Source organism: Python bivittatus, unplaced genomic scaffold (assembly GCF_059951505.1).
Source record: "Python bivittatus isolate LINGU-HERP-01145 unplaced genomic scaffold, Pbiv_v1 ctg000810_np1212, whole genome shotgun sequence".
Taxonomy (NCBI): domain Eukaryota; kingdom Metazoa; phylum Chordata; class Lepidosauria; order Squamata; family Pythonidae; genus Python; species Python bivittatus.
Genome location: NW_028277111.1, coordinates 1,212,049 through 1,227,489, shown reverse-complemented (window position 1 = coordinate 1,227,489; position 15,441 = coordinate 1,212,049). Strand labels below are relative to the sequence as shown.

Sequence of the window (15,441 nt, the reverse complement as noted above, 5' to 3'; positions counted from 1 at the left end):
GTCTGCAGGGCTGGGGCGGGGTAAAAAAGGGGTGGGTCTTCAATTGCATCATCGCGTTTGCCATCTTGACTTTTTGGACCTCCACAGACACCCCTGAGTAGCGACTCAGCTTATCAGACCCCATAGTAAGCGTCTCAGGCGGAGTAAGTTGTGTTGCTGTGACATTAATCCATGCAATATCTTGAACTGTAAGAGAACATGACAAAGTATGTCCTTTGTGGGGGCCCTTGAACTTAACACTCCTATTATTTGGGAGGTCTTTAACAAACCCCGAAAGAAACAAATATCGACTTAAGGCGGAACGTTGCACTGCGGACCCCGTCTTGCAAAAGGCCCAGTGACATGACTCAGGGAAGACACTGAGTGGGGTTTTGCTGGGGGCGAACCCCAGGGTCTCTTCCAGACTTCAGCTGCGGCGGCCTTTTCATTTTTCCTTTCTCTCTTCCTCTGGAAATGTGAAGGAAGGGTTAAACCCTGCAAGCCTGGCTCCCTAGAGAAGCTGCAGGAAACGGGGAAGGAGGGTCTCCCTACCGATGAAGTCACTTCCTGCGCCTCCTTTTCATGGGGGGGAAGGTAGGTCGGGGAATTTTGGGGGGCTGCGGGGGGGGAGGACAGCCGGGGGCAGTTCCCAGCGGGCTTGCTAGGGAGGCGCGCCGGCGTTGCTCTGCAGAACTTAGAGCCGCGTTCAGCGGGCGGCAGCAGCAGCAGCAGCAGCAGCAGCCCCGTCCGGGAAGGGCTCTTGGGTTGCGGAAGGAGGGCACGTCCGACGTTCATCGAAGGGTAGGGCTGGTGCCCCGCGCTGCCGCTGGGAACTCCCTCCAGATTTTAGTCAAGCGGATTCAACAGCAAAATGCTTTTCTTCTGGAGCAGTGGCTGGGAGAGGCGAGGGGGGGTCCGGTGGAGGCTGGCGGTCGGGCTGCAAAGCTCCAGCCTCCCGACCCGTCAAGGCAGCCCGAAAACCCTCTTTGGCCGCCCCCTCGCGGCCGCCTGGAGAAATGCACCCTAATCGGGTAGCCCTAATCGACGAGCAGGTGGCTGAGAGACAAATCCTAAACTGCGAAGTGGAAAAAAGCGTGTGGGCCTGGCGGGCTGTTTGTGTCCTGGGGGCTGTTTGCGTTTGTGGGGCCCCGTCGGGTTAGGAATTTCCTGTGTTGCTCCTGCTTGTTCTGGTCTGATTAGATACTGGACTAGTTGAAAGTTGAACTACAGGACCCTTTGCCTCATGATCAGAGTAAAAAATACACCCTTAGGAGTAAACAGGAGATGCTCATGGGCCCCCCTCGGGGCTTATTATGGGGTACATAGTTGTAGCACCCGTGTGCAGGAGGTAATTCACCCATGGGTTTGTTTCAGCCAGTAAGAATTGTGATGCACGTTCCCTGCTTAGGGAAATGTATAAACAGCTTTGGACAATGCCCGTTTGCACGCTCGATTTGGATTTCTGTACAGAAATAAAGTGGGGAAGCCTTCCCTCTACTCCGTGCGTAATTTGGCCCTCTCTCGCACCGGGTAAAAATGTGTCTGTGATGGAATGGACATATGAAGGCCAGGCTCAGGGAGATAAGCGTGTTCTTAGCCCCCAGCAGGAGCGTGGGAAGTTCAAGAGGATGAGGCTGGCACCTCCCTAAGGAATTCACGGTGTTGTGGCTGGCTGGCTTGGGAACTGGGGTTCAGTCTGGGGAGATTTCTGTCCTAAGGTTGAAGCTAATAAACGCAACAGAACGGTATTTGCATTGTCTCTTGGAGTTCTTTGGGCTGAACCTGACATCAGTCTCCCCACACTGGACCCCAGTTCCCAAGCCAGCCAGCCACAACACCGTGAATTCCTTAGGGAGGTGCCAGCCTCATCTTCTTGAACTTCCCACGCTCCTGTTGGGGACTAAGAACACGCTTATCTCCCTGAGCCTGGCCTTCATATGTCCATTCCATCACAGTGTCCCAAACAGTTGGTCACTCCGTGGCCAGCATGTGGGGATGCGCGGCCCAGAGGGAAGATGACAGGAACCGGGCCTAGCAGCCTTCCCATTTCTAAGCGGCTGCCATGCTCCCGGTGGAGAAGACGCGTTCAGTGGCTGTAGAGCTGGGCAGGGGCTGTAGGCCTCAGTGCCAGCTAGATGCTTTGGACTGTAATCCTCCCCCCCCTGCCCGGTCCCACTGGATTTGCTGCCTTTAGAACCAAAGGGCACGCAAACCAAAGACATACATGATGGGGGGCACCTGGTCAGCTTAGAGGGCAGGTTGAGGTCCATTGAGTAGAAATTGCGGGCAAAGATTGGGAGAAACTTCCCATTTGGCAAGGGAAGAGAGTCTTTTCGTGGAGTTGGTTTCTCCCCTGCTGGAAAGATTGAAGGCGCCTGGGCAGTGCTCCGTCACGTTGGAAGCGTGTAGGAGGAGATCCACCCCGCTGGATCAGGCCCAACTTGGTCCGATTTTTTCTTTCTCACAATGGCCAACAAGATGCCTCCTTCTCCAGGAAGGAGATGGGATTTCCCTCTCATCTGCTGTTGTTCCCATACAGCTGACATTTGGAGGGATCCTGCCCCCGACCCAGAGATAACTCCTAGACCAGTGTTTCTCAACCCTGGCAACTTTAAGATGTCTGGACTTCAACTCCCAGAATTCCCCAGCCAGCATGGGGAATGCTGGCTGGGGAATTCTGGGAGTTGAAGTTCAGACATCTTAAAGTTGCCAGGGTTGAGAAACACCGTTCTAGACTGATAACCCACGACAGACCTGCCCTCCATTAATGTATCCATTCCCAGTTTAAAACCACTTAAGATGGTTTTCTCTCCAGCATGCTTTAATACAGTGTTTCTCAACCTTGGCAATTTTAAAATGTGTGAGTTCGACTCCCAGAATTCCCGAGCCATGCATGGGAAGTTTAGGTCCACATACATGCTGGCTTGAAAGTTCTGGGGGTTGATGTCCCCTTGCATGCTGGCTGGAGAATTCTGGGAGTTGAAGTCCACCCATCTTAATATTGCCAAGGTTGGGAAACACTGCTTTAGTATCATCCTGCTTTGTAAATCCAGTACTGTACTGCGTGTTAAATAAGGTTAATTAACCTTGGCTGGTGTGGGTCTTCCGGGCTGTGTGGCCGTGGTCTTGAAGTTTTGTTTCCTAACGTTTCGCCAGCACCTGTGACCGGCATCTTCAGAGTGCAGGAGCTGGAGCTGGAGCACTGTGCTCCTGTCTGTGCTCCTGCACTCTGAAGATGCCGGTCACAGGTGCTGGCGAAACGTTAGGAAACAAAACTTCAAGTCCACGGCCACACAGCCCGGAAGACCCACACCAGCCATCGTATGCTGGCCGTGAAAGCCTTCGACAATACGTTAATTAACCTTAATTGATTAATTAATTAATTAATTAAGGCTCTTTCCAATGGTCTGCCTTATATAGCTAGCTTATGCAACAGGCCATAATGTTTCATTAACTTGTAAAGTTAAGCAGGTTTTAGACAAATATGTTTTAAAAATTAAAAATAAAAACATTTTGGTTTAGCTTGGTAACTGAACACACTGGTTTGTAAAGCAGAGTTTGTGGCTTAATGTACTTTATGAATCTGGACAATTATAGTTTAGGTAGTAAACCATGGTTAAGCAAATTGGTTTAGCACAGAGGTAAGTAACCTGCATTCCTCCAGACGTTGCTGAATTACAACTCCCAGAGTTCCTAGGGAACATGGCTAGTGGTGTGGGGATGCTAGGAGGTGCAATTCAGCAACATCTGGAGGAATGCAGAATACCCACTTTTGGCATCATGTTGTATAGGGCCCAGCCGTGATTGGATTTAGGCAGCCATTTTTAGCTACATGTGTCTGAGTGTTCATCAATAGAAGTGTATTGTATTCCTTCTACTGCAGGAAGTTCATATGTGAAGATATGCGTGGGGGGCTGGCCTATGAGAATGTGTGATAGAAACGGTGCTCAGTGTTCTTGTCAAGAGTGATGTATTCCTTCTGAAGGGCATTGTTTTGATACACAATTTTACACTTCTTGGATTATCATGCACGATGCATTGATGGTTAAGAGAAGCATTGCTTACTCAGTCCAGCTTCTTGAATTTGCATGATTCATAAACTCAGCTTATACTCAGGGTCGGTACATCATGCCAAGCTGGAATGGGGCTGGTGAGTTTCTGATGTAATGTGTTGGGCAAACCAACCTCTGTCTCAGTGATTTTGCACTGAGAACCATTCAGTTTTGCTGAAAGATACCCAAGTTTGGCATATTTGTGAATCTCTCCTTTCAGGACCTTTGCCCAGGATGAGGAGCTTCCATGGGCCGTTTTCCTCTTTCAGACATTAGTGGCCTTTGAGGAAGTAGACATGCATTGCATCAAAGTTGAATTGCTTAAACCACTCTGAACCAGAAACTTTGGTGTAGAATGGGAGAAAGATGGCTATTCTTCAGCTCTCATTAGTTGTCACAAGCTGGATTTGGAGAACTAGGTAGAAAGGTGGGGTAGAAATTAAATCAGTAATAGCAACAGGCTGGGCTAAGATGGGCTAGATTTACTGAATGTATTTATTGCATATTAGATTTCTACAGTATTACACTGTTCCTTCAGGAGCTCAAGGTGACTATAGTGAAACGCCTAACAGACCTTGGGACCCAGTAAGGGCAGCTTAAGATGGTTAAGGCAGGAAACTGGGCTGTTGCAGAAGTGATTCTGGAGGCAAGGAATGGGGAAGTGCAGGAAAGAGAATCAGAGCAATTACGCTAGGTATAAGTTGATCTGGAGAATTAACTTTGGTAGGCATTCAAGATTCTCTTTCAATAAAGATCTAGCAGTAAAGGTCTCTCCAGAAATCCAAGTGGATCTTGTTTCCTGAGTTTGCCAAACATGCTGGACTGATATTAATCCTGAAGGTAAAGTAACAGAATCTTGAAAGACTACCAAAGTAATGCTTCTGCACAACTTCTACCTAGCATAATTAAGGTGGAGTTTACTCTGGAGGAAGCCTAGGATAAAAATGAAGGTGGTGGTGAGGTTGCATTTTAGTGAATAGGGGCTTTGTGGTTGCCATGGACACATTGGCAGCCATTTTGAGAATGGGCAAGCCTCCCCACGGCAGCCATTGTAGGAATGGGCAAGCCTCCCCACGGCAGCCATTGTATGAGTGTGCCCACAACATCTTTTCAACGTTCCAGATGTGTCTAGTGGTTCAGAATAGTCGCCTTACACCTACCCTTGGCTTGAATGATTAATTGGGTGTTTTCTTTTTCCATCCCGCCGCAGTAGGAAGACTGTGGGGGAGAGAAAATGAAATGGAAGCAGCTGGAATCTCTGTAGAAGTCAAACACAAAGAGGTAGAAGCACCCCCAGGAGTTCCAGATGACTCAGAAAGACGTCAGGAAAGGAAAATGGCTGCAACAGAAAAGCAGGGGAATATATCCATCGCCAGTGAAGATGCTGGCCAGGTAATCCCAGCCGAGCAACAAGTAGCAAAGGAGAAGAGAGAGAACGAATGCCATACCTGCGGGAAAAGTTTTGGTTCCAAATCCCGCCTGAAAGTGCACCAGAGGATCCACACGGAGAGACGGCCCTATCAGTGCCGGGAGTGCGGCAAGGGCTTCAGGCAGAGCGGGCACCTTTCTCAGCATCAAAGGATGCACACTGGAGAGAGGCGCTACAAATGCTTGGAGTGTGGGAAAAGTTTTAGCCAGAGCACCTATTTCATCCTGCACAAGATCACCCACACAGGGGAGAAACCTTTCACCTGTCTGGAGTGTGGCAAGAGCTTCAGTCACAGCCGGAAGCTTGCTATACATCGCACGATCCACACGGGCGAGAGGCCGTACAAATGTCAGGAGTGTGGGCAGAGTTTCAGCCAAAGCACCCACCTTACTTCCCATCATAGGATCCACACGGGAGAGAAGCCGTATCAGTGCACTGAGTGTGGGAAATGCTTCAATCAGAGCACCCACTTGACTTTGCATCGGCGAATCCACACGGGAGAAAAACCATATCAGTGTCTCGAATGCGGGAAGTGTTTCAGCCAGAGCCCACACTTAACTTTACACCAGAGAATCCACACCGAGGAGAAAATATATAAATGCTCCGAGTGTGGGAAGGGCTTCCATCGGAGCGATCACCTGATCTCGCATCAGAGGAGTCACACAGGAGAGAAACCATATCACTGTTCTGAATGCGGGAAGAGTTTCAGCCGAAGTTCAATCTTACATAAACATCAGAGAATCCACAAAGATGGGGAAACATCCATCTGAATTTTTCTAAATGCTGAACTGGATGGGCAGAACTTACTTTGAAGGTTCTGGTCATTTAGGGCTTTGAAGATTGCTTACAAGAAGCGAGAATGCTTTAGTTGTAGGGGTTTAAAATATGGGATATGTCTCCAAGCTTAGAGTAGTGAGTCTGCCAGCCCTTCAAGGGAGACCAGACTAGGAAACCAAAGTCATGCAGGCTAATACTACTTTTATTATATGGTTGCAGTAACAGGATTTTGCAAGTTTGAATGTGCTTCCCTCCTCTCTCAAAGGAGGGAGAACTAATCTTTGTGAGAACTAGGGAGGTTCTTGTCTGAGACACTTTCTCAGGTTATAGTTCTGACCTGGACTTGGGTTTCTTTTATCTGACCATTGTCTTGGTTACGGCTCCTCCTCCTGTTCCTCAAGGTCATTCCTTCATCTCGTTACATGTGTGAAGAAACAATTGCCATTTAAGGCATTTACACGGTAAAAAGCATTTGTTAAGTTCCATGTATTGGTGTGTTTGTGGAGGAACATCTGCATCATGGTGCCCAAGATTCCTTGAAAGGTCTCCACTAGTCTGTTCATCTGGTGTCAGCCCTTCAAGGTAGACCAATCTAGGAAACCAAAGTCAGGCAGGCTAATACTACTTTTATTATAGACTTCTTGTAACAGAATCTTGCAAGCCTGAATGTGCTTCCTCTCCCTCCCTTTATCTTTGGAAGAACTAGGGAGGTTCTTGTCTGAGAAACTTTCTCAGATTACAGTTCTGGCTTGGACTCAGGTTTCTTTTATCTGACTGTTATCTTAGTAGCAGTTTTTCCTCCTGTTCCTCAAGGTTATTCCTTCTGTCCATTACATAGTCAGATAGCTTCCCAGGAATAATTAATATCAACCCCTCACCAAACTCCAACCTCCAGAATCCCTTTCTGAGATCTGAAGTGACTGCGCCAGATCTATCCATGACTATAACTCAGGGATCAATCATTTGCAGGCAACGTGTAGGTGCCAAATTCCCAGTTGGTGGCCTCCATCAAGTCTACATTATGCTACTGTCTTTAGGCAGCAAAATGCTGGATTTTGGTGGTGCCATTTCAGGGAGATTTTTGCATATCCCCCAAAAGGTTATGAAAGAAAGAAAGAGAAAAATTCAGCTCTGGCCCTTCCAGTGACATCACAGCATCACCAGCAGTTTCCTGTGGCTGTTTGAAAGGCCAGGAGTCTGAATTGTAGCCTGTGAACCCTCAAATGTTGCCCATTCCTGTTCTAACCAAGCAGAGAAAGGGACCAGGGAGAGGCAGGATTTGGAGGAGAGGCCTGAACTTCAGCCCTAGAGGGACAAATGGGGAAGTCTTTTGTGCCAGATTTGGCTCATGGACCAAAGGCTCCTGATCCTTTCCCTAATCTGTAATGTTTGGAGGAAAACTCTGAAATAATGGAATTCCCAAAGTCCATGCAGAGAATCAGTGCTCTGTCTCATTATGAGCTTGACAACTTGTGATCTGGTGCCTAACTAACCTTTAGACAGTAGACTAAACTTCGGAGTATTTGGGGAATGTTATTCCATAATAAGCATGCTAGGAGTATGATGAACTTGCATAAATTCTACCAAAATAGGAGTTAAATGTGGAAATAAGGTGAGGAATGGAAGTTATAATAAAACAGCTTGGAAAAGTTCCAATGTTTTCTCTTTGCTACCAATTGGAGGGTTTTTCCAGCGGTTCATCTACACCAGTGTTTTTCAAACCTGGTAACTTTCAGATGTGTGGACTTAACTCCCAGACTTCCCCAGCCAGCCTGAGGAATTCTGGGAGTTGAAGTCCACACATCATAAAGTTGCCAAGTGGTCAATATCAACAGCATCATGTGGACTGGACAGGGAGCAACTAAAGCTAAATGAAGCTGGGAAAGATCTATGCGTTGCGGGAAATGAATGTTTAATAATGGAATACAGGAAATAAAAAACACATTTGGGAGTGCATCCCTCAACATCCCATTCAGAAGCTGATGCTGAAAAGTTTGAGGACTCCATTAGTGGATCTAAGATGCAATCAATGCCCCTTTTTTGTCCAAATTAGAATGAGGTAAAGAAGGATGACCAAAGTATATCCCAAGAGTGTGAAAATGAGGACAAAAATGGATAGTGACCACTCTTATGACTGCAAAAAGCTTGATGGTACAAAAGTAGAAGGACATTCCTTCTCACCAATTACACAGGGATGTGAGGAACTTGCTGAACAGGTTGATTCCTGCACTGGGAAGAGGTTGGTCTAGATGACCGCTGGGTCCCCTTCTAACTCTTAGATTCTGATTCTATATTGGAAAGAATTTCTGTATCACAAAAAGCTGTCAACAATGGAAGAGACTGGCTTGGGTGGCAGTGATCTTTCCTTCACTGAAGGCAATTAAATGGGCTGTATGACCACCAATACAGGTAGTCCTCGACTTATGACCATTTGTTTAATGACCATTCAGAGTTATGACGGCACTGAAACAGGTGACCACCAGTCCTCGCGCTTATGACTGTTGCAGCATCCCTGTGGTCATGTGATCAACATTTGGGTGCTTGGCAGCTAGCTCACACTTACAATGGTTGCAGTGTCCTGGAGTCATGTGATTGCCATTTGCGACCTTCCCAGCCAACTTCTGACAAGCAAAACCAATGGGGGAAGCTGGAATTGCTTAACGACCATGTGATTCGCTTAACGAACATGGCAAGTCATAAAATCAGGCACGACTCACTTAACAACCACATTGCTTAGCATCAGAAGTTCCAGTCCCAATTGTGGTCATAAGTTGAGGATTATCTGTACTGGTGGATTCCTGTACTGGGCAGGGGCTTGTTCTAGGCAATCTCCAAAGTCCCAGTGCATAATTTCTAAGACGCTGATTCTTTCCACACGTGGACAAGCAGTCTGTTGGCAATCTTACCTACAGCACTGTTTAGAAACGTGGTCTGCATATGTTACTTTGCATAAGATTTTTTTCTTTTTAAAGTTAGGTAAACCAACCTAAACATATATCCATCAAAATGGCACAGCATGATACAAGCGTGTAAGTAGTAGCTGAATAGTCTGTGAGCTCTGCATTTGTATACATTCTTTTCATTTTTTTTTTTTCACAGAGAAATAAAAAAGATTAAAAAAATGAAGTCTTGCCTTCTTGTCATTAACCCCTTCAAAAGTGATTTTATCCCATTCTTAGAAAGGTCTTCTCCAGATTCTCCTCTGGATGCATCACACTTACAACCGTTCCCGATCTATTGTTACTTTTGCTGGCTGAAATTTCTGGAAGTTGCAGTTCACATGTATGAGGGGTATCTTATAGGGTTGGTAGTGAATGCAACTCATGCGTATATACCTGAAACCCCCGTAATTATGTACATTTATTTCAGTGTTTCAGTAATTTTAACTCTTTCACTTAAATTTCCATTTTAACTGCAGTTGGGCCATGCCCCAATTTTGGGTGGGGGGAGCATTTTATAAATATACTTTTCACTTGTTTGTTTCTGATTTTGCAAGCATACATGATTTCTCAGTGCGTGTGCCTTTGTTAGAGAAGACTCCTGAGAATACTGTGAATACAGCCTAGAAAACAAATATGGATCATCGAACAAATCATCTGAGTTCTCACTCAAGGCACAAATGGTCTTTCCTGGAGTGGTGTGCATGGAGAAATGCAAACTTCTTTAGGATTCAGTGTTTATTTCCAGTGGTGTTTTTAATTTCAGAAGTGCGCGCATAAATGTGTACATTTGAGGATAAGGGCACTGCACACTGAAAATGGTGCAAAGATTTTGAATTGTAAGCAATATATTTAAAATCTGCAGACTGGATTTAGGACTGGACTGCAGACGAAAGGAGAACAAGTCTCAAATGGAATGATTTACAAAGAAGCAAATCTGGATGGCGAGGAAGACATCAAGGGCAAGATGGCCAAGGCAGAACAATTCTGGCATTTGAGAGATCATTTTATTATTTTTATTAAAGCTCAAAAAATAAAAACCAAGAGCTCAAATGAGAGGCAAAACAAAGCATATTCACATTCAAAGCAAAGCCAGAAAACTGGGGAGTGGAGAAGGAACCCAGAAACAAGAGCATTACAAAAATTTTAAAAAGGGAAAGGGAATAAACAACAGCCAATTTGGATACCGGAACAATATTCCAGAGCAGGGGACAAGGAGATCAAGGAGGCCTCCCCTTTTCTAACAATGTACAATTCATACAAGTAGGGGTCTTGCTTATAGTCAGAAAGGGGGCTTAAGGTAAACCCTAATAAGAGGACACCAACTGATGACTGATGGAGGCAGCGCTCGCGGGGCACAGCGGCAATCTCCAGGATTTAAACTTTCAGTATTTCTGAAAGTATGGTAAAGTCCTTATAAGGATGTGATATTTGAGACTACCTGAAGTAATGGGAGAAGCACGTGAGGAAGGCATTGCTTGTACCTATATTAGGTTTTGTAAAACAAAACAATTCCTTTTCTGCTGCTGGATACAGTATCAGATTACATGAGCCTATACAGTGAGCCTATACAGGGAGATATTTGACATCAGGGGTCAGCAATCTTTCCAGATGCCAGAGCTCAAAGGGCAAAGAGTGCTCGCAAAATAATAATTTTTTTATAAAATTAACCCCAAATCTCACAAAACATCAAATAATCACACATGGCAGTGTGAAATCTTACGTGATCTCTTGCAAGACATTGCATCAGATGTAACAGCCTTGCAAAATGTCAGCCTTTTTCATATACTTAAAAAAAAGTTATTTAACCACGGTGATTTGCAGACATGCTTTATGGACAGGAGCGGTGAAGGGTCACTGCTGACTTTGCCTCTATATTAACCTAGCCTAGATGCTCCCTGTTGCTTTCAATTCCAAATTCTACTCACGTTCACCCTAACTCTAAGGATAGGAAGCCCTAAACCACAATCTGGACAAATCAAGATTGGGGATGGCAGCTGTACATGGTTTAATTTGCAAATCAAGCCATCTGGCAGGGTGCAATTCCTGTGATGGAATCGCGCACACATCCCCTCACCACATGTGCGTCAACCCTTTGGGTAAAAATGCAAAGGAACAGCTTGGAAATCTGTGCGGCGAATTGCTTGGAAAGAGAGGATGGAGGCAGCTGTCTTCTTGGAGTAAGAGATGTTTCAATTTCATCTGAATGGCAACCTTCAGGAAGTGCTTGTGGGAGAATTCCCTACTCTGGTGTCCTACAGATACAGTTCCCAAATTTGCACTCAGCAAGTCCACTGGTTGGGGAAGACGGTTTAAGTATACTCAGGTCTCTGCTGCAAAAAGAATCAGCGCAGTCCAGAACCTTGTTACTCTTGGCGTGAAAGGACTGGAGGGAAGGGACTCTCATCATGCTGTTGGACCCGATCCACTCCGCGCAGCCTTGCATGCATTGCAACCCCTTGCCCTTCTTTCCACTATCTAAAGTCACCTCTACCCTGCAGATGCCAACTGGTTTTTGAGTGACTCGCTTTGCAAGGAATCCCGGGTGGTTTCATATCCATGAAAACAATCCTTTCATGGAGACATTTTTTTTCTCTTCTGCAGAACTTCCAGGACACTCAAACTGGTTTGAAACTGGATTAAACCAGGGGTGGCCAATGCAGCTGGTGGCTTATAAAACTCTTCTTTGCAGAGCAAGGTGGCAATTATCCCAGCCTTATCTTTTACCCAGAACCAATTCAGAGGAAAAGATATGGATTGGATACTTCACAAGTGGTTTCCTGCATCCGTCTACAATCTCCCTACTTGGAGGTAGGGACCTACTCTATCAATCTACCATCTCCTTACCTGGAGTGAACTTTTATTTTACAGAGAGAGAGAGAGAGACTCAATCGTTGCCTTTAACTTAAAAAGATACAATCCAGAATTCTATTATGATGCTTCTTCCCTAACCTGATGCTCTCCCGATGCGTTGAAATCACAACTCCCATCATTCACAGTCAGCAGGGCACGAGGGAGAGCTAACCTAAAGGCTGGGCTTAGACATGCAGCAGGAGGTGGTGAATGGATGGCTTGAGTTACTGTAGGACAAACGTGAAGAGAGATGATGCTTAAATATGTTTGTTTATGGAACACTCACTGCGAGGAATACAAGAGATAGGCTTGCACTTGCCCCCTGAGCTATTAGCTTTCCACTTCCAGGGGGTTGAGTACAAAACTCTTAAATTTTCATTGTTTTTCCTCCCGCAACAGAGCTCTTTCCTCAGGACTGTATCACCCCTTCCTGATGTACCTAGGACGGCTTTCTCCAATAGATTATGTTCAGAAGTGCATTTTCCCGCAGTCTCCCTACTATGTCTTTACAAGGGGACAGACTGGACAGCTGCCTCATGTTCCAGCCATCTTGGAACTGGATGCTCCCACATTAATTGTGATGCCCTGCCAAGTCACCCTCATTTCATCCAAGAGGAGAAAGTTCACGCCACTATCTAGCTATCAAATAAATAATAAAAGCATATGGTCAGCTGAGCTTGCTACTACAGCAAACATCAAATGAGATCGGAATCAAACTAATTGCTCCAGATCCAATGTGACTAAACCAGTTTTCCTCTACTTATGGTTCCCCTTGTACATTTGCTGCCGTTCAACTATTTTTCGATGCCAGGCAAAAACTGCTCTGTGCTCAGACAGGCGGACTCTCCACCAATTCGAAGGCCTGATCAGTTCCAGGTGATTCACGTGTGTCCACTGTGACTTAGTCCCGATGGGTCAAAGTTCTTTACAGCTCAGTTCCATAGAAAAGTCGAGTAAAATTCACTTAAAACCCTTTGCGAAACGGAAGCTACATATTAATCTATTCAGGTAGGCAGCAAGGGGGCACATGGGCCGAAGAAGACCCTGAAATCCGTGTCCCGTGGCTCCTCTACTACAGACCCAAATCTTCTTTTCAGCTGATCAGAAACTGGATTTTAGGCACTGGGAAGCAAAGGAAGATACTAAAGCAGCATTTCTCAACCTGGGCAACTTTAAGACTTCAACTCCCAGAATTCCCCAGCCAGCAAAAGTAACAACAGATCAGGAATGGCTGGCTGGGGAATTCTGGGAGTTGAAGTCCACACATCTTAAAGTCGCCCAGGTTGAGAAACACTGGACTAAAGCATCAGGCACCATCACCGTGGTAGTTCTCTTTTGCTTTCATATACACCTGGTTCTGGTCCTCTCTGCATTTCCAGTTCCTCTCTCAAGGGTCTAAAACGGGCCTGGTTTGGCCACAGGAAGCAAAACTGGGATAGCCAACACATCTGGGGGAAGGAATGCTGCCCCCAGCAGTCTCCTCCATCCACAAAACCAGTCAACTGCAGCACAGTCCCTTTCGCAGGATTCGCTCGCGCAAAAGAGGAAGCCGACTCTGACCAGCAAAGAAACAGAACCGAACGCCCGGCCTCCCCCACCCATTCACATCTTAGCGTCGTCGCTCTGTCCCCCTCCTTCGGCCGTTTCTGGATCGGCCTCTTCCGACACCTGCGAGAGGTCCGACATCAGGCTCAGGTTCACACACTCGGGACATTTATCCGGGCTCTCGGTGGCCGAGGAGAAAATCTTCCCGCAGTCGGCACAGATGAAGGAGTTCAGCCCCAGGTGGCCGCGCTGGTGGCGGAGGAGAGCGGCCTTGGCTTTAAAGCAGCTGCCGCACTCTGAGCAGACATAGGGCTTCTCACCGGTGTGAGTCCGCTCATGGGCAATGAGTTGGGAGCTCTCCCGGAAGCCTTTGCCGCAGCCCAAGCAGAGGTATGGCCGCTCGCCGGTGTGGGAGCGCTCATGAGCCACCAGGCTGGAGCGCTGAATGAAGCCCTTTCCGCACTGGGGGCAGACGTAGGGCTTCTCGCCCGTGTGGGTCCTCTCGTGCTTGCTGAGGCTGGAGCGGACGCTGAAGCTCTTCTCGCAGTAGAGGCACTGGTAGGGCTTCTCCCCCGTGTGGGTCCGCTCGTGGGCAATGAGCTCCGAGCTCCAGTTGAAGCCCTTCCCACACTCCAGGCACTTGTGGGGCTTCTCGCCCGTGTGGGTCCGGATGTGGGCCATGAGATGGGAGTTCTGGCTGAAGCTCTTCCCACATTCGGAGCAGGTGTAGGGTTTCTCCCCGGTGTGGATGCTCTGGTGGCGGATGAGGTCCGCGCTCAGGCTGAAGCCCTTCCCGCACTCCAAGCACTTGTAGGGCTTCTCCCCCCGGTGGCTCTTCTCGTGGAGGACCAGGGTGGCCTTTTGGCTGAAGCTCTTCCCGCACTCCAGGCAGGTGTAGGGCTTCTCGCCCGTGTGGCTCCGCTCGTGGATGATGAGGCTGGACCGCTGGTTGTAGCTCTTCTCGCACAGCAGGCACTTGTAGGGTTTCTCCCCGGTGTGGGTCCGCTCGTGCAGCTGGAGGTGGGAGCTCTGGCTGAAGCGCTTGTCGCAGTGTGAGCACTTGAACGGCTTCTCCCCCGTGTGGGTCCGGCCGTGCGTGTTCAGGGTGGACCGTTTCCCAAAGCTCTTCCCGCACTCGTTGCACTTGTAGGGTTTCTCCGCCGGCTGGGGCTTCTCCTGACCCCGAAGCTCCGCGCTGGAGCTCAGACTCGACCCAAACGTTTTTGAGAGCTCTTGGCCTTTCTTCTGGAAGAAGCTCTGCTGGACCGCAAACTCGCTGAAGTCAAAGAAGCCCCCACCGAACGGGATAGAAATCGGAGCCCTGTTCTCCAGCAGACGACCCTCCGTCCTTGAGTGGCTCTCAGGGGCTCCCGACTGGCCCCCGATGCTGGGGGGAAACCTGACTTCATCTCCGCCCCACATCATCCTGTTCAGCTGCAGTCGCTCCGAGCCCCCAGGCAAACAATCCCCTTCTTTATTCTGGTTCCTCCATCCCGCTGCAGAAAACAGAGAATCGAGATGTCAAAAATTCCCAACCGAGTCAAGTAAACAGAGATGCCAGTTAAAGAAGGATGGAGATGATGGAAGTAACCTGCGAAAAGTCAAGGTTCAAGTCCTCATGGAGAGATGTCACAGAAAGTGGGTCACTTAAAACATAACCAAAATAAAATCTAGGTGGAATGAATTGTCTGAAGAACTTAGCAGGCAAGGCTCCGCTTGGGAGAACATTTCTGGGAGTGAGCGTGGTAAGAAAGTAGACTGGAAAACTGCAGAGGACACTTGGAGGTCAGTGTGAGCTGAACAGAAAACCCCAAACAACTGAGATGCACTGTGAGAGCCATGAAAGCCAACTGTCAGCTCTCTGAGG

The 15,441-nt window shown here is 47.5% G+C and overlaps 2 protein-coding genes across 6 annotated transcripts in view; one reads left to right on the top strand and one right to left on the bottom strand.

The window, feature by feature from the left end:
- The first annotated feature begins 494 nt into the window (after positions 1–494).
- Positions 495–9,361, top strand: LOC103053489 (uncharacterized). 2 transcript variants are annotated; one of them, XM_007441460.4, is made up of 2 exons: positions 495–573; positions 5,242–9,361. In XM_007441460.4, exons 1-2 carry the CDS (start codon positions 534–536, stop codon positions 6,228–6,230), a joined length of 1,029 nt encoding a protein of 342 aa, XP_007441522.2. In that variant the 5' UTR covers positions 495–533; the 3' UTR covers positions 6,231–9,361. The 2 variants fall into 2 exon arrangements, with proteins under 2 accessions (XP_007441522.2, XP_087985839.1); XM_088129713.1 differs by lacking the exon at positions 495–573 and adding an exon at positions 641–1,031.
- A 488-nt stretch (positions 9,362–9,849) lies between these two features.
- LOC148213908 (uncharacterized) overlaps positions 9,850–15,441 on the bottom strand; it is a 21,741-nt gene continuing 16,149 nt past the window's right edge. For 3 of the 4 annotated variants that reach the window (XM_007441459.4, XM_088129584.1, XM_088129585.1), the window contains exon 8: positions 9,851–15,070. In XM_007441459.4, coding sequence (XP_007441521.2) covers positions 13,632–15,070 — 1,439 coding nt within the window. In that variant the 3' untranslated portion in view covers positions 9,851–13,631. Of the gene's footprint in view, positions 15,071–15,441 lie in introns of all 4 variants that reach the window. The other variant, XM_088129586.1, reaches the window with a different exon arrangement.

Bases quoted from the DNA above. Each gene is read 5' to 3' on its own strand.
- LOC103053489 (XM_007441460.4), top strand. From the start codon at position 534: ATGAAGTCACTTCCTGCGCCTCCTTTTCATGGGGGGGAAG. The intron at 574-5,241 runs GTAGGTCGGGGA...ATCCCGCCGCAG, and splicing joins TCCTTTTCATGGGGGGGAAG to TAGGAAGACTGTGGGGGAGA.